General features: G+C 45.7%; 1 protein-coding gene across 1 annotated transcript in view; it reads right to left on the minus strand.

Moving 5' to 3' along the window:
* Window positions 1-3,171: 3,171 nt before the first annotated feature.
* The window catches only part of LOC135821645 (uncharacterized), a 60,962-nt gene continuing 39,648 nt past the window's right edge, over window positions 3,172-24,485 (minus strand). Inside the window, exons 21-34 of the mRNA XM_065334644.1 lie at window positions 22,680-22,760; window positions 22,207-22,293; window positions 20,593-20,964; window positions 18,930-19,253; window positions 17,253-17,336; window positions 15,891-15,977; window positions 13,787-13,867; window positions 13,351-13,437; window positions 12,018-12,395; window positions 9,412-9,726; window positions 7,494-7,577; window positions 5,579-5,668; window positions 5,166-5,255; window positions 3,172-3,899 (exon numbers count right to left, since the gene is read on the minus strand). Coding sequence (XP_065190716.1) covers window positions 3,172-3,899; window positions 5,166-5,255; window positions 5,579-5,668; window positions 7,494-7,577; window positions 9,412-9,726; window positions 12,018-12,395; window positions 13,351-13,437; window positions 13,787-13,867; window positions 15,891-15,977; window positions 17,253-17,336; window positions 18,930-19,253; window positions 20,593-20,964; window positions 22,207-22,293; window positions 22,680-22,760 — 2,888 coding nt within the window. The remainder of the gene's footprint in view (window positions 3,900-5,165; window positions 5,256-5,578; window positions 5,669-7,493; window positions 7,578-9,411; window positions 9,727-12,017; window positions 12,396-13,350; window positions 13,438-13,786; window positions 13,868-15,890; window positions 15,978-17,252; window positions 17,337-18,929; window positions 19,254-20,592; window positions 20,965-22,206; window positions 22,294-22,679; window positions 22,761-24,485) is intronic.

A 24,485-nucleotide genomic window follows, 5' to 3' on the forward strand; every position in this document is an offset into this window, starting at 1 on the left:
GATTTGAAATTTACAATGGGAGGAAATTATCAGGACTGGAAACACACTTGGATAGCCAGGCTCCTCACGTCCTGGAAACGCTCTGTCGAGTTTCCTGCACCGAATTGTGGATGCCATGGAAGATGGGTGGGTAAGTGGAAGGGCACCAGGTTAGTCCTGTCGGTAGTATTCCCTCCGGTTTATGAGTATCTAGTTACAATTATAAACCACTCCACTGTTCATCACCGACTTCGGTTGGAGTGGTTGTGGCTGGGTCGCTCGTTGGTTTGGTTATTCCACTGGTCGTGGGTGTAGCAGCCTGGGTAGTGTTAGCGGATCCTGTACTCGACTCGTTGATCTCTGTTGCGGAGAAACAGAGAGGACACACACAAGCATCTCAGCAAAGCAGACAACAGCATACCATCCCCTCTTCGCAAAATCTGATTTCAAAAATTACTATGGAAACCCACCAACATTTTGACTTGAGACCTTCACTTTTTTGTTCCATATTGCTCTCCTGAACTCATAGTGCTCAGGGTGATATTTGAAAGGGGAACACTTAGGGCCCGGTCCCACGTGCACTGGGGTTCGCTTCAGCGTGGAAGTTCTGCAACAGCGAGCCTGGTGTCGCTCCAGCGAAACCACGTGTGTATGGTCACGCATACAAACAGGGCAAACTCCTACTTCGGCGGAAAATGAGAGTAAAGTGGGCTGTGGTGCATACGGTACGGAGAATAAACGAGGTCAATGACCATCTTGCACGCATTTTGTTGCATGGGCATCATGCGCATACAAATTTCTTGTAGTAAGTCCTTATACAGCAGACCGTGGTGCTTTCCGCTGAAGCGAAACCGCAGAAGCGACAGTCTTGGTTCGAAAATTTTGGAGGAAGCGGATTGGAGTTTCCACTGAGGCGGAAGTTCTGCTTTTCGCCGTTGCCATGGTATTGTTCGCTCCTGCGACGTCGCTTCAGCGGATCCACTACTTCCGAGTGCATGTGTGACCGGGCCCTAACAAGTTACGATACAGATGGCACTGAAAATTAGGAATTTCCTCAACTCTGAGGTCACCGGTGCTCCTGCCTATGCAGTCAGCTCAAAACCCGGAAGGTTGTCCCGAGCTCGGTCCGCTTGCCATCAAGACTAGATAAACAAGTGTGTGCAACTCGCGGATGGGTAGGCCCACGGCAGATTTTTTTGTTGACGTAATCTTGTCGACGACGCTCGCGCTGCGAGTCTTTCGGAAAGTTTTCCCTCGTGCTCTTGGCCGGACTTACACTACAAGCCCAGTGCCCAGCACGTGCCCCAGACTAGGCATAGCCCGATTTTGCTAGCAATTATGCTAGCAAAATATCGAAGAATTCTGAAAGGGAATTTGCTAGCAAAACGGAGCAAAATATCGGTGTGTTCGCTGGAAATTTGAAGATTTTACACTTACACGGTGCACGTGACTCAATTTCGCACAGTTTTAGCAAAACGTGACTCACTTTTTCTCATTTTTGCCAACACTTGACCCACTTTCGGTCACTTTTCCCACATGTGACACAATTTTTTTTGGGGGCAAAAAGGGAGCAAAAATATCGAGTGGCCTGGCAAAATGAAAGCAAAATATTAACGATGAGAAAGCAAAATGTTGCGGCAAAATATCGAAGCTTCACTGGCAAAATCGGGCTTTGCCTACTCTGCCCTGCTCTGCGGCAAAATGCGCGTTTCTCTGAAAAAAGGTGACGCCCACAAACATTCTGCAGTGGGCGGGGGTATTTGCAGATTGTGCAGGAGAAATCCGGAGTTGCGCACTCTTGTTTATCTACTCTTGCTAGTAACTAGTAGCTACCACCATTTCTCTGGTTATTAAAGGTATGTCTTCGCCACCGTATCATTATTACTCAAAAAACTCTTTTCAGGAGCTGTACTGAGGCTTTTAAAACTCTTGTGAAATTGCAAAATCTGGGTTTGCGTTAGGGCTGAAAACCCCTCAATATTCGAACCTCTGTTCTTCTGCCTTCCCAGCTCGAACATCCGCGATGTGGGGAAAATTCAAACTGAAAAACGTGATCCAATCCGCACACAACTTCCGGTCCTTCTGCGCTCGCACTGCACATGAACCATCCTGACAAACAGTCCTACAGCGCAGTACCACAGGACGTGCTACGAAGTTGTTTTGCGAATTCCGTGTATCCACACGTAACCATATCCAAAGCTCAGTGGTTAGTATACCTGGCAACCATACCGTTTTTTGCCGGGCCTGTTTCAATTGCGAGGACAGTAATAGCGCGAAAGAGCGAACCACAGATACGACCATTTTTTTTACAAATTGCGTGTGAGGCGAGCACGTCTGTGAACAGCATGCCCAAGAAAGGGGACGTTCCCTGTAGGTCATAGTTGCATGGCTCGTGCAAAGTAGAGGTCAGAATAGCTTGAGCCTCAGGAATCTGAGGACTTTGAATGACCATTCTACGTTGAGCACGTGAGCCGATGAAAATTTTGGTTGGAGGATACAGAGTTTTGCTCACACGCAGTAAGGCAGCTCTCAAAAAGGCGTGACGGCTATTTTTGTTGCTTGTACATTGCATGTAGCAGCAATAGTTTGAGAGCCAAGATCTGTAGCACATCGCATCCATATGCCAACTGGGGGCGCATTTGGTTGGTACGAGCTAGAACAGGATTCACCAGAACAGCGCGTTTGGTTGGCACTGCACCTGTTCTGGGTCGGCCAGAACATGTTCTGCTTGCTCCGGCCTCGAGGCCGGAGCAAACCGAGCAGTTTCACTTTTTCACTGTGAAACCTGGCGGGAACATCGATTTTGGTCCCAAATGATCACGTGCACACACTTTGGGGTTGGACTCTTCGTACTGTACACAGCCACCATGGTGACACATACACAGTCATTTTGAAGTATGTACTAAGTTTGGCATATTTTTTCACAAAAATGAGCTCTGTTTCTGGAGTACCGTGTAGTTGGCATGGGGCTGCGCCATGTGCACCAGCTGTTCGATCCTGTTCTAGATCGTACCAACCAAACGCACCGTGGACGTACAGAAATTAAAAATGAATTGAAAACACACACTATGAGGGTAACTTAGTAAAGATGATTCGGAGACCTTTGGTTGGAGGAGTTACTTTTGCCCCGCCCCCATTTCCATCCAATATGTCACCGCCCCCGCTGTGCAGCATCTGATGGTTCTGTGGTATTCAGTGAAAAAAAAACTTGCCAGGTGTGGGTTGGTAAAGGCAGGTTGTTGCATTTGTACAGACACCGACTCCACCACACTCTTTGCCGCTGTCAGCATCGACCGAACACTGACTGGTGACTCGAGACTGGTCCACGCAGCGTTGCTTGTGGCACACGAGGTCCTTGTTAGCGCCGCTGGCATCACAGCGTGTTCCGTCCTTCACGAGCGATGGGTCATCGTGGTTTCTTGGCGGGGACGCGTACAAACCATTGCACCTGAGTACACCGCCAACGCCGCGTACGGGAATAGTTTGGGACAGAACGCCACTACTGGGTTGGTTCTTTCGAGCAACTGGAAGGCAGAACAAACTACCACATAGGGCATCTCCAGCCGCACAGGCTGCATAGGTTCCTGGGGTGGAATTGGACGATTTGAAACCACAGTTACCCGTACGTTCTCCAAATACGTTCATGATTGCAAAGCAATCCTCAGGAGCTGACCCTTGATCCATATCGTTCCAGACACTCTGACACTGGCCAGTTCGTGATTGGCAAACTCCACTCCAGCAGGATGCTTGACTATTGGAGCAAGGCCAGCCGTTGCGTGCGGTCAGGTCCTGTGGACATGTGGCATTCTCGCCGTCGCAGTACTCCGCCATGTCACAGTCGCTGGTGGCGGCGCGGCAGACCTGATCCCGGCGTGTCACGATGCGCTTGTTCACGCAGCATGGGTCCGTGTCCGCACACCCTACATTAAACCAACACACAACAACAACATAGGTCAGTATGCCAGACATTGGCATAACAGTAAGAAATCAGTCTACGAACCTCCCAAAGAAAAACGTGTGCAGCATGCAAATTATGCCCGCAGCAGACATCAAGAAAAAAAAGATGTGAGGTACTATTTAGGGACTTTCACAGTCTTTGAGGGGCACGGAATGACAGATCGAGCAGACTTTTGGCTTGTAAATCCACGGCCAATACTGTTCTTTATGTCGAGATGCTGGACGGGCTTGAGTAGGAGCTGATTATATCAATCCATTGGACCAGAAGACATCCCATCCAACATCTACAACGGCCTGGCTACCCATTCTATGGGGTCTGGTGATGGCGAAAACTCACATCAGGCGATGTAGTGTGCCTGTAGTTCCAACCTGTTCTAGTGACCACTGGGGAAAGCTTAATTTCTTCACTCCACTCGGCCAGTGGAGTAGAAAATTTGCATTTCCCTGACATAAATCTACTCGGCTTACATCATCGACAAACCATTCACGGCGGCTGCAAGCAAGGTCAAACCATTATATCAAGAATCCATAATCCTCCAGAGTGCGCAACTTCACTGATCAGATCTGGGACGAAATCCGTGTTGAACGTCATAGTGTGACATCATGAGTAGGGAAAGTGTGAACCGTGGTTGACCGCGTCGACGTAATGACGCAAGTCCGACCCAAACATGACGTAAATCACGGATTACGCCGTCCCACAACCCCATCCTAGTTGCGCACTCTGCGGGATTATGGACTCTTGATGATATTAATGAGGCAGGGACACTCCACTTCTCAAAATCCGCTGTCATCAAGTCCCGCTTATGTTTCCCGGGTGACACAAAATGGGCATTTTGCAACAAGCCAGGAGACCAGAAGTTGCTGGGGCCGATGACCGCCATTCATGCATGCAAGTTGGCTCAACTAGTCCAACCGACGACAGGCAAATCAACTACTACAATGTACCATACTTTCCAGAGGAATCGCCGTACCTGAGTATTATCCGTGCCCAGATTATACCCATCCACCCTTTACATCGTGGTGTATTTAACCACTGGAGTGTGAGCAGCACAGACCTTTTATTTTTTGGGGGGTGTAAATTAGGAGTGTTTAAAATGCGGACTGTAATCCGAACACATGGCATTACTTTCACTGGACATAGATTTACAAAGCGAAAGAAATGTAACTGCAACATGCAGTGCGCACGCCGAAGGAATGCAGCGTATTTGCTTCATTAAGTAGACACTTACGAGTCTGGCACCGGTCACCAATCCATCCTTCAGCGCAGGTGCATGTGCCGTCTTCATTACAGCGACCCTGGTTCAGACATGTTCTGCACTCTGCAGCAATTATTGTGTGCAGTGCATGACGTACATATTGTTTCAGTGCACAACAAATAGCAGCAGAACAGCACAGCATGGTTAGTACATGATTCATGATCATCATCGGGTGCGACACGTCAAAGCAGTTTTTTTAAACATCCAGATTACACAACACCCCAGGTGCACTGGGGGGAGATCCACCACATTCAAACGGAATGATTATAGTAGTAGTGGGTGGAGATCTGGATCAGGGTATGAAGAAACGATCACAACCTCAGCCTTATATGCAATGAGTGAAAATAACTGTTTGCATTGACAAAAATGAATATCTTGCTACCTACCGAGTTGGCAATGTTCTCCGTAGAATCTTGTCGGGCAGATGCATTTACCCTCGTTGTCACACTGACCCTGGTTCAAGCACTTGCAGTCGTCTGTAGAGATACGATATGTTCATGCATGCGCAACAAGAGCAGGGAATGGCAAGGAAAAGCATCACGGCATGCTATGCAATGAGAAGCATGACGGGAGCAATTGAACCACAAACAAGTTACCAGTGGTTGAGCCAGACTGTCCAAGCACCAGATTTCCCAGAGTATAAAAGCCACACATCACTAGTTCAACCCAAAAAAAATAGGGGTGAGGCCTATTCTGCGTCAAATTAATTAACGGCGATAGATAGGGTAGTAAAAGTGGGGAGGCTTCCTGCAGTTTCCTAAACAGTTGAGAGTAGAGCCCACACGCTCTCTTCCATTAACACTGCAATAGTTCAACTCATTTCACAACAATTATTCCAACGTTTCGGCAAATTGCCTTCATCAGGTTCACAATGATGTGCAAGCTTCCAAACTATAGGGTAGGTAGCTGCATTTCGTGGCAAAAAATCTGGGTGTGGAAATACGGTCGTGATATCAGCACATGGTTATGTACAGTATTTTCCAGAGTAAAATCCACATTCGAGTATAAAGGCCGATTCACAATACAACTTCTAGCAACGCGACATGCGACTTGTGACACCTGCGACGAGCTGCGACAAGCCGTGACAGCGACACACAGTTCACAATCTTTTTTTCATGTATGCGAAATCCTTATGCACTAGTGTGCAGAGGCCACTCGTCAAGATGGCAGCAAATCCGAGAGTACAAAAATTTCGACTCTGGCTATGTGCGCGGCGGATGCGAATCTCGCACGTGCATGCAAAATCTAGCCTACTACAGATCTGGGTAGAGCAAGTGTGTTGGAACGACGACCTTTTCCGAGAGAGAATGTGGCTCTTTTTATCCTAACATTTTACTGGCCACGCTCTCCCTCCCAGCTTATTGATACGAGTATCTGCTACCGAGTAGAAGTCTCCATCTTCACAGCAGGCCAGGCAAAAGCGAAACATTGAAATACTTTGCTCACTTGGTTTTTTGGTTCTTTGAGGTGTTGATGTGGTTGTTGTGTACAACTCAAAGTGACAAACTTGAGACCCCCACGCCACAAAGTTTCGTTTGGCTGTTCAATGAAAGGACATATGGAACCAGGGATAAAAACTATCGTGGCTGCCGGCCAAACTCCTAGTAATGTAATAAACGGGGGTGTGACATTGGTAATTCCAAGGAGAATGTACGCACGGCCATTCCACAATGAAGACGAAACTACGAGCTCAAAAACACTCCGATTTTCAAACAAAAGACTCAGGAGAGAAGACATGGCCGCAGCGTTCCCGTGTAGCCTTCAAAATGCCTAATTTTACTTCGATAGCGGCTGGTTCAGGGCAAATTCAGGCCCAATTTGACAGCGTCGTACCGCTCAGATTCGCCCAAAACACGAGGAAATGTACGGTAGATCCGAATGCGTACGCATTTTGCGTACGGGGACGACTGGCCAGAGTTCATGCACTGCAAACACCCGTGTAGTAGTACTATGCACGTGCACTGCATGAGCACCCAGGGTAGAAACTGTACTCCATTTGTGCATGTCGAACGTCACATGTCGCAAAAGTTGAACTTTCTTCAACTTCTGCGACAGGTGCCTTGCGACTGTACGCGACAGCTCGGGACAGACAGTTTCTAGTCGCAACTGTCGCAAGTCGCGTTGCAGAAAGTGGTGTTGTGAATCGGCCTTAATTAAGCTGCACTTGAGTATAAGCCACACGCGGATTTTGTTGGTCCTTAAATATAGACATCAGTATACCCCGTTCACCAGCGGGTTATTTCCATTGTAGTACATGTATAATCCACACAGACTTAGACAGTTTTTAACCTGCAGTCTTACCCTTTTCACAGTATTCTCCATAGAAGACAGTGCGGTTGCACTTGCAACTCAGGTCCTGGGCCAGAACGCCATTAGCACAGTGCTCTGCGCAGAAAAGACAACACAAAAGGCTCCATTGCATCACTCGCTCACAGTTCGCTACACTTGAATGTTCGCAGCATTCAAACAGGACTCGACGGCAGAAACTGCGACTGGCTGGAAAGCAGAGAAACCACATTGTTGGGTTGGTCCCAAGGGAGCTTAAAGAGTGGTGGGACGCGCTTGGTCATGTACGACACTACGAGATGTTTCACTGAGATCCTGTAGGGATGCCTGTGGGACCTGGACTTTCTTTTGACGGCCAGTTACAACATTCAACACTCTCCACAGTTTGCGCTGGTCACTCGTTCGGCATTGTTCAGTGAAGAACTGGTTGCGCAGTTTCCTGTCGAGTCGACGGGCCATGGCCCGAGTTTCTCTAGGCTGATCACGCAATTGTACATTCGCTTGATCTCTCATGAGGAGCCGGTGTAAATGGTTACGTTTACGAACTGCACCCACAAGCTCATCAGTCAGCCAGGGGCATGGGCGGCGTGCGCGTTTACGCTGGGGTACCAATGGTGCATACTGGTCTAGTGTGGACATGATAGAAGAAGTGAAAGAATGAAGCATATCATGGATATTGCTGTGGGCATCGAAGTCTTGCTGCTGTTTCCTCTGGAGGTCGATACTGAAACTGTCCCAGTTTACTCGATGGAGACGTCTGGTGGTTTTTACTGACGATGACACGTGGTGGTGTGTGTGAATGCTCAACCGGGCCAGCACAGCAAAGTGATCACTTATATCTAAGTGTATTGCTTCACAGGTACCATCCAATGGGGAGGATGAGAGGAACAAATCAAGCACCGTGGATGATGTTGCCATGACTCGAGTTAGAGAAGTAACATAATTGCAGAGATTGTAGTGGGAAAGTATGTTGTACAAAGGGGATGCAGATGGAGAAGTTGGATTGCTAAAATCAACATTGAAGTCGCCAAGTACCACAGTGGACTGCTGACATCCCTGAACAGCTTGCTCAACGTTCTGATCCAGTGTGGTCCAGTAGGCAGCAGAACTATTTGGCGGCCGATAACAGCAGCCGAGGAGCGTTCCATGTCGACCAGGGGCTAGAATCTCCAGCCACAGCATCTTTAGCTCGCACTGTAAATCGGCCCGTTGTCGAAAAGCAAGTGACTCATGACAATACACAGCAACTCCGCCACCTCGCTGATCAGGTCTTTCTCTTCTGTATAGCTCGAAGTGCGGGATGGACAACTCCTGATCGGACACATCCGGGGTCAACCATGTCTCGGCTATCACGAGAACGTGAATGCCTCGTGTTGAGATGAACGTTTGAACTTCTGCTACCTTCCGCCGAACACTACACACATTCAGAAATCCCACACTGAGTGACTGGGTCGAGGAGGTAGGTGGTGCTGTGAGTGTTATATTATAGTTATATTTCGGCACAGCAGACATTGGCATAGCAGATGTTGGCATATGATATACTGGCACAAGTACTGTTGTCCCAATCTGCATTGCCACAATGCATGTTGGTATAAGTCATGATGGCACAGATATGTTTGGACGAAACCTGTTCACACTCAAGGCATTTTCATAACGACAGATTGCATGCCTTCTCACCGGCCGGTAGTACCCAAGAAATTGCTCTGCAAAAGTGATTTTGGTTGGGAATCTTCTTGAAACATTTGTTGGGATGAGGTCTTTCATTTATAAGGCAAATTAAAGGCGCACATGAAGCAATGTTTTATTCCTCTGTGTCCGCAACCAACATGATATGCTATTTCGTTATGTTGGTTGCAGACACAGATGAATAAAATATTGCTTCCACAGGGGAAGCCATTGATAAAACCACTCTAAAAATATAATTATCACTTACTGACACAGAGGGTTTTGGCGTGGCGATTGATTGTGGAATTTTGAAATGGATTACTGCGATTTCTAAACGTTACAGTTATGTAATGGGAGTTGCCATTCACTCGGATTGGTTTGACGTGGTAAGGTGCGTGCCGAAGAGCCAATCTATCTAGCCAGCGCTCTCTTAATACATGGCCATGTGCTTGCAGCCAGTCATAGGTTATGAGGTGAAGTCCGTACTCCTGACATGCCTCCTCTGCAAACTGCTCAGTCACGTTGGGTTTCAGTGATGGCGTGGCTGCGGCATATACCGAGTCGTTGTAATGGAGCCACTTGGCTGCAGGACAAGGGCACATACAGTAATGGGCAGATAATAGGTACATTAGTAATGAAATATACTCGAATAACGGGTGCCCTGGACTCTATAGTCGTACTCAATGAAACCTTGTCTGATAGCAGTGTCAGAGCAATGAACTAAAAAAAGAAGGTAATTGATAACCGCTTTGCAGTGATCGTTTCAGCCCTACCCTGAGTATTTGCCGGGCACACACACACACACACACACACACACACACACACACACGCACACACACACACACACACACACACACACACACACACACACACACACACACACACTCACACACACACACACACACACACACACACACACACACACACGCACACACGCACACACACACACACACACACAAGGAGAACGATTCGAAAACCGGGGCGAGAGGTTAAAGTGAAAAAAATGTTCTATGCATACGAATAATAAGGTTGCCGCTACTCAAACATCTCGATGAGCAGCATGCTGGCTATACCTAAAGCTGCATGTGGCTGGGCAGACCCCAGTGACCAGCAGTACGCCACTGTTGCAAATCACTCAGTGGTTCTACCCAGTACAGTTGCTCTCGGTGAGACCCGGCCAAGCGTGCAGATTTAGTGCCTTCAACTTGCGCGGCCATTGACACGTGGAAGTGGGACAAATGCGGCCGCGTACGCATGTACAATACAATGATGTAATCGGAACTGATCCAGGGCAGCCAGCTTTGCACTTTGGGTCTATTTTCACCGAGCGCAACTGCACTTAAAGCAGTCCCGGAGAAAGAAGTTTTAACCAAGCTATGAATAAAACGTACGATGCCGACATAATAATGTGATGAACAAATTAACTTTGTGTCTTTATAGTTGTAGTCTCTTGGGGCGCGTTTGATTGGTCGGATCCAGAACAGGGGCGTTTTGAACAGGGGCGTTTGATTGGTCTGCACTGGTCTGCTCTAGGTTTGGAGTGTTCAGAACATGTTCTGACCACTCCGACCCCAGAGGCTGGAGCAGCCAGAGCTTGTTGCAAAGCCCAATGAGAACCTGACAGGACTACGCAATGAGTTTCGTTTTTTGTTTTCATTTGAATAGATTTTGGCATGTCAGTGATTACGAAAGGGCGTGGTGATGTACATGGAGGTCTAAGTGTGATTCTGCACATTACACGGCGGTCCCCACGTCCATGATTGATTTTTTGGCTGTCTTCGAAGCTTCTTCTCCGGTTGTAGTTGCCTTTCAAGTTTTTTTGCCTTCGCATGTTGAGCAATGTAAACATCTTTGAACTCTGTGGAAATTTTGAAGTTCGCGGCATGGTGAGCTATCATGAGTTCTACAATATTTCAGGTAAAAATATTCGTTGTTCTGTTTGATTGGTAACTGGTGTTCTGACTGCTCCAGTGACTCTAATCTGAATCCGGATTCACCAATCAAACATGCCCTTGTTTATTCCCTTCTTATCCTGTAGTGTTTTGAGAAGAAGGGAACGAAAACTTTCAATACATAGTTTACATGTCCGGACTGGCTGATGGTATGTTCCGGCGTAGATGCATACGACGACATGTTATTTTTCTAGTTTACATGTCCGGACTGGCTGATGGTATGTTCCGGCGTAGATGCATACGACGACATGTTATTTTTCTAACGAACAAATGGAATAAAATATGCAAAGAATAATTCATGAACGTCCCAGTTGTCACCGTTATGCCGGGTTATGACACAAGCAAGACATGAACTGTTTCTTAGCAGATGGGGTGAATTGGTAACTCGTGTCTGGGTCCGACTCCAGCTAGATGGGTAGGTTTTCCCATTGGAGTGGGAAACCTAAATGTAGGTTGTAATCACTCTTGGCATCGCCTCTCTGTGTCAGTCCTCTAGCCCTGTCAATAGACATGGTTAGCATTTTACCGTTCACATTCACTTCGACCGTACGTCGGCCTGTACCATTTTGTGTGTGATTTCAAGACACTGGTTAGCATTTCGGTTTCTGACACAACGATCGACTTGTGACGTACCCTTGTTGGAATCCTACCGTTTCGTTCTTCCGCTAAACAGAGCTTTCTATCGTCGAAACGGTACCAAACCAATGGTATTTTGGGTGTTGGGTACGAGTACGGTTGGATTTAGAGTGAACGGTTAAATGCTAACCATGTCTACACACACAACAAACGGGTACAGGCCGACCGTCGCAAATCGCGTGAATGGTAAAATGCTAACCATGCATAGTATTACTTTCTACCCTATGGTTGCTGGCTACTGAGCATCTCTCTCACGGGTTCATTTGATCACAATCCAACAGCCTACCTTCGCAGATGACATCATGATGGCTTGTTCCATCACTATCATACAATTCTTTAGTCGAACTGTTCTTGCCCTGCTGGTATATGAGATGTTCGTCATCCTTCATGAATGATGTCCATATTGAAGTAGGGTTGCTGTAACCGCTTGTCACCATCTTGTTGAGCAATGCTCCCATGCAGTCGCGCACGCCAAGCGTCTGATTGGTGAAGGAATCATGGTCTACCACGTTGTATCCTCTTCTTGTGCACATCTGGCGGGCATGCGTCAAGTTCGTTTTCTTCTGGCAGCTGTCACCGTCGAGGTGTGGATAACACGGCAAGCCGGCAAGAGCCATCCAGGTGTACATTGCCTTATCTGTACCCAGGCACTTTGTCTTGAAAGCTGAACATAACACAGTACACATGCAAGGCACAGTCAGGTGAAGTAGAAAGCACACATAAACAAAATGTACACTTCCTAAGCAGCGGTACCATAGTTCAATTGAAAATTATATACCTATGCAAATACCACTCGCCCATTTAGCTCCATTTCCTCCAGCAAACTGACTTTCCAGTGCACTTTCTCTCCGGGGTATCGTTTGACCCACAGTTCAGGACGAAACATTACATTTTGTCCTGTCATTTCACCTTGATAGACTTTCATCATCTTGGCCTTGTTGGAAGGATCAGACCCTAGCATATCCATTCTAATAGCTCTCAGCTAAAAACTGCGTTAGATTTTAGCTACCTGGTAAAGTAGAGTCACTCTACCGATAGAGGAAGAAGGTAGAGGTAAGTGGACAAACGCTATTCTACCGGATTTATTAGTTTACACGATATGTACGTGAAATGTTTCTATTCTGTATGGAGTTGTGTACAAATCCTTGATCTTGCCGGAAATCCCGTAGCTCTACCAACTTCTACCGGTTTCCACCAACCTTTTCCTGGTAGAGCCGGTAGAGGAAAGTAGAATCCACACTTTTGACTTGAAGTTTTGAGTAGAAGAAACGAACGCCTCTACCGAAAGAAATAGTTTCTACCCAAACTTGTAGATCAAGAAAAGAACGCCCCGTTTAATATGTGTACAGGTATTCCCACATTTCACAGAAATATGCACAGCAAACGTAGCTCTACCAACTTCTACCGGCTTCAACCAACTTTTTCCTTGTAGAGCCGGCAGAGGAAAGTAGAACCCACCCTTTTGAGTAGAAGAAACGAACGCCTCTACCGAAAGAAATAGTTTCTACCCAAACCTGTAGATAAAAAAAACAACGTCTCTTTAATGTGTACAGGTATTCCCACATTTCACAGAAATATGCCAGCAAACTGGAATTCACTTCATACAGCATAATACTCACTATACTGACACTTGTCTCCATGGAAACCGTTCCGGCAATTGCAACTGCCATCGTCAGTGCACTGACCGTCATTCAAGCAATTACATGCTGCAGCAGTGATTGGGAATATTCACGCATTTTCCAAAAAAGCAGAAAGAGAGGAACAGAAAAGCGGGTTCTTGACATGTCCTTGAACATGATAACATGGAGACGTAAAATGAACTCTTGACAACAAAATAGCTCAACTCATGAGAGTGACCAACTCCCCATAAATATGCATTATTTATTCCACATGAATAGAATAAAGAGGTAGAATTGGTTGGAGGAACTGGCATGAGGACACGGAAGTTTTTTTCTTCTTCTCGACTCCGAATACAACATTCCAGCATGCATGAACCCATGGGTCATACATTATTTGACACGCAGGCATATTACAGTAGCTTTCTTTAGCCCTTACCTTCTGTGCAGTTGGGTCCATCTAGTCCCGGTTGACATTCACACACTTTGCTCTTTTTCACCCAGGGTTCCTCGCACACAACTGCATCCATCACATAGCACACACCGAAGAGGAAGAACACGAGAGAGTGAATCAGCCGGAAACGGAGTCAGGCAGACTAAAGACAATTATAAAGTAAAAGAGGCTGGACCAGGGAAACTTGGATAAATCTGGGTTTCGATCATAATGGCCTTCTTCCAAAAGATAGATATGCTGCTGGAAGGTAAGCACTCTTAAAGCAGGAATGACAAGCAGCAGTTTACAAATCAGTGCTATCAGTAGATAGCGTCAATTATCATCACTGCTCTGCGGCACACTCAGACAATTGAAACTTTGCTAACAAACAAAATGACGACAGAAGCACAACGTGACATGACCAACTTAAGACAGAGGGTGGTAATAGGTTTTTCATTTGACAAGACCAGACCAAACCAGAGCACTTGCAGACGACAGCACGAACAGTTCACAGTTCAGGAGTAGCACAAATTGCTATTTTGGAGTGTGGCCGGAGAACTGTTCGTGCTTTTTTTGTTGTGTCATTTAGGAGTGAAACGAATTCTGAATATTCTGGAATTGTTCCTTTGGATAACAATTCGAAGCATTCGATTCAGATCTGAATACATAGTGTTTTGGTTTTGGACATTTTGCATGTGCAAGTAAGGCTGCGTTTACACGACAAAGCTGGGGGTGAAAACGCAACAAAATCCTTTCGGATGCGTGGTTCATTTACACGGTTCGAAGAGCAAAACGTAAAAGTTGTAGACCAAAATGGAAGAAAACCAAAACGCTGGCCAAGGTGGAAGAATTTGAAAACGGAAATGTTCTGAAGGAGAAATTTGAGTGCGTAAACAGTCGAAACGGTATGCTGGCCTCGTTTTCCGTCACGTTTGTTTCGTTTTCGGCCGTTTACACGGATCCGGCAATCCCAAAAAATGTTTTTACAATTTTCGTCATGTGACGAGTGTTGTTGGTGCTTCCACGACAACACTTGGCACATGACGAACGTTTGCGGATCCTTTGCTCCCGTGTAGACGCGCGAAAACGATACAAACGGAGACCACCTCGGATCAGCTTTGATCATGTAAACGCACGAAAACTAAAGAAGAAATGCGGGACCGAAAATGGAAAACTGGCCGTGCATTTTCATGTAAACGCAGCCTAATATTCCAGTCATTGACTTGGTCCGTGTGAGGTTATAGCTTACAACATTAGAGAGGTTCCGCGCAACATAATTAGTCGATGAATGGAGAGTCCCACTGCATGCGGACCTGTGTTCCGCCTGATGGAGTTTTCGAATCACGTACCTGCCCTTGGCAGCTTGGAACGCGGCAGTGTATGACCGGGTCGACCTGGCTAGAGAGTCCTAAATATGTACCACTAACGTAAAGTTGCTCAACTTTACGTATTGCCGAACTTCTCTATTAGGGTGCTGTAATTTCACAAATTTTCTGTGTACTTTTATTTTCGGAACTTTCGGTGCGTCTGTTTCATACGTAAAATTTCAAGACACCAAACAAACACTAACACACATAATCCAATAGGGAACTGCTTCTCTGTACCGAAAATTTCTGTCCACCTAACCTAGCCTGTTGCCCTCATGCCGAAAATATTGAGAACCGAAAATTTCTGAAATTTTGAGTAACCTCGAGTACATGGCAGTAGAATGCGGTGGTTGGCATGCTGGGAAAGGGGACTATGGCTCACAAGGCTGAACCAGACAGAACTGTCTACATATTCTTCAGTGATGTGAGAACAAACAAACTATAGAATATCCGGTATCCAATTTGAAGAAAGGGTTGGTGCTACTTCGGCGATACTTATTCAATTCGTTTACAGAATATTCGGTACGATTTAGAATATTCGTTTCACCCCAACACTCCTATTTCAAGCGAGCACTCCAAAAGACCAGTATGCATGTCCTAGTTCTCTGTCACCCCTGTTAAAACTACCGCGAAGCCTACTCGTACACGTAAGGTAAAGGGGAGCCCACTTTTACATGGATGTACGCTCTAAAAATCCCACGCCAGCCATATGAAATGAGTAAAACGAATTCACTTCTACTTACCGAGTTGGCAATGGTGGCCGGTGAATCCCCTAGGGCAGCTGCATTCACCTTTGTCATCACACTCACCTTGGTTCAAGCACTTGCATGCTGCAACAGGCAGGGAAAAAAGCACATGCATGGAGTGAGTGATGCAGAAATAATGCACAGGAGGTCACGGTGTAGTAAGTGGCCCCCGGAGGCAATCACGCACAAACTCAAGTCAAAGCACTCACTTTCTAGTTTTACAAATAATGCTCACAGAAGAAATATTATATACACACTTGGAAAGCAAAGAGAGTAAAGAAGCAACAATAAAGAAGAAAGGAAGGGAACAAAAGTTCGACAACCTCCAACCATGTTCTAGGTCCTTAACCAACAAGCTATCTACGAAAACCGGTTGCCGACAAAATTCTAGAACCTTCTGGAACATTAGTATAAGTAGCCAATCACATTTCACAGCTCAAGAACACAAACAAGACACAGGGGATGTAGGGACGGCTTCTTGTTAGTGTTCATCCCTTTCTCTGGAAGGTGTGTGTTCTGATAAAAACAACAAAAACCTAATGCAGGGCGGTAGCGACCACTTTTGGACTGGTCTCAGTTGGACATTTTACCTTTTAAAACTTGCAGTTATGATGATATGACCTAAACTTGGAGAAAGTACTTTTTTCTCGTCCGTCTTGATGATACTGCAAAACCATTAGATGATGGAGACGGCCTTGTGACGTCTTCAGGTGGCGAAATGCACGGAATAACCTCTCTAATGTGGAGTTTGTGGCCGGAAGAATAGACAGTCGTGTGGCAAAGCACTGAACCTGCACCCTTATCATAATCCAGGAAAGCCAAGATTGTGAACCGTTAGGGCTTAGAAGCGCACATTACAGGCTTCGTTTCCTCGCACAATTGTTTTGGAAACTAAAAACATTGCTGGCTATGGGAATATAAGAAATCTCAGGAACAGATGCCTTCAAGGTTTTCGCAGCCATCTCCGACTCTCGATCAACATGAAGCAAAAAAAAACTCTGTGCCGCCAGTCTGTCCCTGAAAGCCCTACATATAAGGCACAGTACATGCAGGTCTCCCTAGTCGGTGCTGTGTACATAATGCACATGGTACTGCGCCCAATCGATCGCTGAACTCCCATCAGCTCTCTAGAAAGAGAAAAGGAAACATCGGCCCGAAAAGTGGTCCGGTGAAAGCAGGACCAACCGGACAGGTGGCTTTGCCCCCTGTAATCGCTTACACACACATACACGCACCTACACACACATACACACACAAGCACGCACATACACGCACATTCAGATATTCATATGCGCACATACAGACACATACACACATATACACACACATGCACACGAACCTAATGGCTTGCTGTCTTACCCTTTTCACATTCTTCACCGTAGGACATAGTGCGGTTACATGCACAACTCATGTTCGGTGCAAGAACACCGCTCCCACAGGACTCTGTGCAGAAAAAGATAATAAAAGTCAATATTGGATTACTCTTATGCAGTCTATAACAGGGCTGCCACACTTGGAGGGAGAAAAATCTGACGGGGGTCTGGGGGGTCCCCCGGGTGAAAATATTTAGGAAAATGGCTTGCTGTTGGGGTCCCAGAACACATTTTTAACGGTCAACACATTAGCATTTTACAGCTACATGTACATGTACATGTACAATGACTGGACAAACGCGACCTGGAAGAGCCAAATGGCCAACTGGACTAAAAAGTGCTCAAAATAAAATCGGTCGGTTTGTCCGACAGGGGATCAAAAATCGGACGATTTCCAAAAAATCGGAGCAAGTGGCAGCCCTGCTATAACACTAGAATGGGGATAGTAGCTTATCTAAAAAAAAAACCTGGATTGAAGGAACAAGACGAGTTGTTCTTGGGCTTTTACACCCACGGTATCATAGACCGGGATGCATGACAGCAAGGCACGGTACTATAGAACGGGGTGCATGACAGCAAGGTACGGTACCATAGAACGGGATGCATGGCAGCAAGGCACAGTACCATAGACCGGGATGCATGACAGCAAGGCACAGTACCATAGAACGGAAGCATGACAGCAAGGCACAGCACCATAGACCGGGATGCATGACAGCAAGGCACGATACCATAGAACGGGATGCATGACAGCAAGGCACGGTACCATAGACCGGGATGCATGACAGCAAGGCACGGTACCATAGACCGGGATGCATGACAGCAAAGCACAGTACCATAGAACGGAAGCATGACAGCAAGGCACAGTACCATAGAACGGAAGCATGACAGCAAGGCACGGTACCATAGAACGGGATGCATGACACCATAACACTTCCAACACGGTTTCTGAGCTCTTGCTGTACGATAGATACATCCGTATTACTGTGCAGTGCATACTGCAGATGCTCAAATGTTCGGAACTCGGCTTTCCCTGAATGGAATTGAGCAATCGAAAAGTCTATTTGCATAGGAAAGTTCTCAGCTCCGTCGGCAAATAGTAGGGTTACAGCCCTCGCCGGGGATTTCACGTCAAGTAGTAAACTTTCGCCTCCTCACGTGGTGACAGTCATGGGAATTCCCCCTGTTTCTTGACAACAACAAAAAGTTGTCTGTAAATTCTCTCAACCCTGATGGCATGTCGAACTTCAGCTTGTCATGCATTTTGATTCCTCGCAATTGGAATCCAGGGAGTAAATTCTCCCCCGTCTCTGCCACAAACTGATATTGCGCCAAACAAAACCTTAGAATCAAAACATGCTGTAATGACTTCGGAGTATCCCTGGGAAGACACCGAAGAAACACAGCCTTAATCTCAGTTCTGGGAGTGTTCTCAATGTTGTGATTCACCGTGGGTGCAAGAAATGCTGGGAGACGACATGTTTGCACATTGCAAGTGGGCACATTGTTGGCATAAGCCCTGTTCATACAGTGCACGTAGCGACGGGACACATTTACACAAACGCACAACTATATTCATCACGTTAGCGGCACAAACAGGGACCAAACACAGCTTGTGCATGGACAGCCATTGCAGAAGACAGTCACTTATTATTCTCTCACTTACTGACACAGAGAATCTTTGCATCCTCATGGCTTGTTTCGTTCTTAAACGTCACATGTTGTCTGCTAAATTTTACTGTTCTGTAAAGGGACTGACCATTGACCAGGATTGGCGCGACGTGGTAACCTAATCCGTCGGACTTATCTAAAGCCAATCTCTCTAGCCAGCGTTCTCTTAACACATGGCCATGTTCTTGTAACCAGTCTTTGGTTATGAGGCGAAGTCCGTACTGCTGACATGCGTCCTCTGCGCACTGCTCAGTCACGCTGGGTCCGAGTGCTGGAGTTGCTGCGGCATATACAGAATCGTTGGCATGGAGCCATTGAGCTGCAACACAAGGGCATATACAGTTGTGGGTAGAAACAAAAATAGGCGGAAGAGAACTAAGACAAGCGGCATCATTATTGCTTTAACGCTGCGTTTCGTGCAAATAGCAAGGCCAAAGCTGTGTTCGTTTTTAGCTACCTAGTAGAGTAGAGTCACTTTACCGATAGGCCACACGTTTTTATTTCTAGTTTTCTCGTCACCTGAAAATCAAAAAATGTTTGCGAGAGGTGGAAAAATACAAAATGACCGAAGAATAAAAAAAGTTTATTAGACCTTTGTTCACACTAAAATCCACCAATACACCATGCAAAATAGCATCCATAGTTAGCAACTAGTATGTGGTAGGCGCTTCTATCACAATCTGTGCATGTGCAGCTAGATTGCGCACAACAAATGCCGACCTCGCATCATGTGTCGCACAGGCCACGCCACATCATGTACATGTGAATGTGTGTGCTGGTCCCCATATGCACAGTCAGTGCAGCACAGTTTTTTTCTTTTTTTCTTCAAGACTCCTAAATCGTATGCGCGTGGGTGACGAGAAGCATAGAAATAAAAATGAGTGGCCATAGAGGTAGATGATAGAGGCAAGTGTACGAACGCTGTTCTACCGGATTTAGAAGTTTACACGATGTGTACGTGAAATATTTCCTTTTTGTATGGAGTTGTGTACAAATCCTTGATCTTGCTGGAAATCCCGTAGCTCTACCAACTTCTACCGGATTCAACCAACTTCATCCCGGTAGAGCCGGTAGAAAAAAGTAGAATCTACCCTTTTGAGTAGAATTTCTTTTCAAAAAACGAAAAACTCTACCGAAAGAAGTAGTTTCTACCCAAACCTGTAGATCAAAAACGAACGCCCCCTAAAGCAATCCTCAGACAACTGAAATTCTTGCTATTGTGAATTTAATATCGTGCTTGATGACACCCGATCTCTTGGATACGGAAGTGCCCAGAGCTAGTGAGTAGTTCAATGTTCATAGGCCTGGGGCTCGCCAGACTTCATAGAGCAGCACCGTGTCACATTTGCAAACCATTCAGCGGTTCTACCAAGGGAGTAGTATAACACCGGGTTATGACACAAGCATACGCATGAAATGCTTCTTCGCAGGTGAAATCAATTGGTTACGCATGTGTGGGTCTGACCCTGGCTATAACGGTAGGTGTGCCATTGATGTGAGAAACCCAGGTGGCTGCACTCTTGTTGTCTCTTTGTTTCATACTTTCCTGTCCCGTCATTATCATTGGACATAATATCCTGTCCATGCACTGTGTGCTACTCAGCATTCTCACCATTTGCCCGTCCAATGATATCGCTTTAAAACAAGCAATTGTTTACCTTCGCAGATGACATTGTGACGGCCGAACCCATGAACACTAAATATTGCACCACTCGATTTGTTCTTGTCCTGCTTGTAAATAATACGCCGACGATTGTACTCGGATGATGTCCATATCGTGATCGGGCTGCTGTTACTGTTCACCATCATCTCGTGGAGCAATGACTCTACGCAGCCACGCACACCAAGCTTTGAGCCGAGCAAGGTGAAGGTTTTAAAGTCGACCAGCTGATATCCCCTATCACTGCATGCGTCTCTGGCTTTCGTCCAACTGGTTATCTTCGGGCAGCTGCCTGAATAACATGGCAAGCCGGCGAGAGCCGTCCAGGTGTACATCACCTTGTCCGTACCCAGGCACTTTGTCCTGAAATCTGAACACAGAACAGCACACAGACATGTACAACATACTCAGGTACAGGAGAAAAATATTACGGTGGCCAAAAACCCTTTCTGTCCGTCTTGTGTTCAAATTTTCAAGGTTGAAGCACTATAAGGACAAGCTGTTAATCCCATAATTTTGCTAGTGCGTAACGAATCCTTCTCTATATTTGGGGCCTGTGAAAGTCACACCCACACAATCTCATTTATGCGCTTTTACCAACAGGATGAAGGCTTGTACTAATTATGATATACCGTAGTGCCTTGTATTAAAGCCTATCTCATATAGAAGCAAACGGCGAGGAGACAATAATTTGATAACCGCAATCAAAAAAATTAGCTGAACCGACATTTGTGTATTTCAGAATACACTTTTGGTACACAAGCCTGGTTTTAGTGTTGACGCACATATAAATACCTGGTTTGAATAGAAGCTTGATGTGAATACTGAATAGAAGCCTAGCCCTGAAATCGGCTTCCACAGGAATACGCTCGGCGGTAATACACGACACTACGGTGAGTACATTTCAATTCTCTTTCTGGAATTCCGGACCACTATGATCAAATGCTGTGGAGACAAATGCACTGGAATCAGTTAATCCCATTTTTCTGTAAACAGTAGGTAAGTAGGTAAATGAGTCCAATAACGTCACATCATTTTAGCATAACTCTATGATACTAACTGTGTGAAATATGAAGTGCCTACAATGGAGTCTGCATGCCCTTAGGAAGGAACCTTTTGCTACAAGCATCTACAGAGAGGTGCCAAAGCCATTGTTCTTAAAAAAAAAAAGAAAACGGCTTTGACTGTGAGTTTTCTGAAAAGCAATACTTGTAGTCCAGCACTACTGCTCTGCTCGGGTAGAGTAATTGTGCATGTGCCGGTGTGTATTTGTGTGTGTGTGTGTGTGTGTGTGTGTGTGTGTGTGTGTGTGTGCGTGTGTGTGTGTGTGTGCGTGCGTGTGTGTGTGTATGTGTGTGTGTGTTTTTTAAGTGAATGTGTGCAGGTGTGGTGTTACATACTCACTTCACATTGCAGATACCCTCATTGATTTGTTTCCGTCTTCTCTTTGGGCTTTGTTCATGATTGCATTTTCCTCTTTCTCTTTTTCTTATCATTATCACTATCTTCATCATTTTGCAACTGTGGCAACACGCCCAGTGAGAAGGCAGATTTTGCCTGTGCTTCTGGTGAAGAAAAATATAGCTAATCAAAACCAAACAGAGACACTTACTGTCCTGACATTGGTCTCCGTGGAATCCGGTCGGACAGACGCAGGTGCCGTCTTCAGTACACTGACCATTATTCAGGCAATTGCATGCTGCAGCAGTGATTGGATGCACATATTTTCCAAAAACAAACGAATAGTGGCAGAACAACATAGCATATGGGATTCTCGAGACATTGTTACATGTATCTTGATCATCATGACACTGTACCCACCAGTACATAGCTACATGAACAGCCAGATTACAACACTCCCACGTATATCCAACCGATGCCCACATGACTGTATCATGTATTGCACGTGGATAGAACAAAATTCCAGCCACTTTTACGGTCACAGTACGTTGGGCAATCCGGCATACAAACTCGGAAGTGTATCTTTGGCTTCAAATACAATATAACGGCATGTATGTTCCCATGGGTCATACATTCTTTGACACGCTGGCACATAATATTACAGCAGCTTTCTTCAGCCCTTACCTACTGTGCACTTAGGTGCATCTAGTCTGGGTTTACATTCGCATACTTTGTTCTTTTTCACCCAGGGATGTGTGCACACAACTGCATCGCATATCACAAGAAAGAGGGAGAACAGCCAGAGATTAGCCAGACACAAGAATGACAGACAAGTAGACAGAGGGAAAAATAATTTATTATTATTTATTTTGAACAAACGGCGAGGAGACAACAATTTGATAACCGCAATCAGTAATACAAGGCTGGATCAACATTTGTGTACACTTTATTCATGTAATGTAAAACTGTGGAGACAATGTGCAATAAAACGATGAAAATGTGAAGAAATTGTGTAGAGAAAAAAAAAGGAAAGGGATTCAAACAAGTGTTCATACAACACTCATCAGGAATCTTCGTTGTACTAAAGGACACTGAAAACAAAATTGAACTATTATAGAAAATCTAAGTTAGAGAAATAACACTAAGAACAACAGCAGTGAAATTTACAAGAGTGAATTTTAACAATGAAAGCGAGAGCAATAACGAATGTGTGTACCAACAACTTGCAACTGAAATACGAAAAAAAGAAGAGAAAGAAAGAATGAAGGACAAAGTGACAACAAATAACAGCAGTACATTACACCTAGAACATTAACGGCCAAGCTTGGCCGCACCAAACATGACACTTTACTTGAACAATTTCAACCCAATTATACTATCTTTCTGTACACACAAATTAGGCTTATACAGACGCTGACAGATGGCTTCTAAAAACTTTTAAGGTGGCTCGCGCCTATTTCTAAACTCGTCTTCTGCGCAGGTTCTCGCGCATCCTACGTTCGAGAAAAGTGCATGCGGAGTTGGCGTAGCGAGTTTGTAGCGCACTCCAGTTTCGAAGGGTCCAGCTCGAGGATATGGCCTGAGTACGAAACTCTCGTACTCGAGTCTAGGGTGTGAGCTTTTTTCTTCTTTTTTTCACTCCTTCACTTGGCTACTTTTTTTTAGGTGCATTTTTTACGTGTGGAAATTGTCACCTGTCAGAGAAGTGTTGGGATGTCCCTTCCAGCAGGCACTGCCCATGCCCATGGTCGGCTTCAGAAAAAGAGTAGAATAAAAGCGTTGGAGCCTATGTGGATGTCTTGGAAGGAATGGGGGACGGCACAGACGGGTACGTGAATGTGTAAAACCTTAGTATTTTGTATTTTCGTTGAATTGGTTCAAGTGACTTGGCGAGTCCCTTCCACAGTAGAACGCCATACTTCACAAAATTTGTCTGACTATTTTGTCAAGAATGGCCGTTCTATAATGATCAATCGACTCTGAAGCCAGTGGATTGTGGAGGTTGCCCTTGCATATAAATTGAAATGGTCACGAATGTACGAACGTATTTTTGATTCGAACATGTACTGGACAACGTGGTTGCATTGTGTCAGTAGAGGGTACTACTGTAGTATCTCACCATTTCTTTATGGTAATCGCGATGGGCTTTCCAAAGGTCCAAAGGTGTGTGTGTGTGTGTGTGTGTGTGTGTGTGTGTGTGTGTGTGTGTGTGTGTGTGTGTGTGTGTGTGTGTGTGTGTGTGCGTGTGTGTGTGTCCGGAGCGCCACCGGGTGGCGTGCTCTTTCTCTCTCTCTCTCTACTGCCCCTCCAGGGCCCACGTGACCCTAGTGGTAGTGGCTCGACAGGACAGGTGTGTGTGTGTGTGTGTGTTTGCATGTATGCGTGTGTGTGTGTATGTGTGTGTACACTTGTGTCAATGTGTATTGCAGGGTTGGGTGGGCTAGTAGAGAAGAGTAGATGTATATGGACATGTACATGGGATATGTAGGT

Source organism: Sycon ciliatum, chromosome 7 (genome assembly GCF_964019385.1).
Source record: "Sycon ciliatum chromosome 7, ocSycCili1.1, whole genome shotgun sequence".
Lineage (NCBI taxonomy): Eukaryota > Metazoa > Porifera > Calcarea > Leucosolenida > Sycettidae > Sycon > Sycon ciliatum.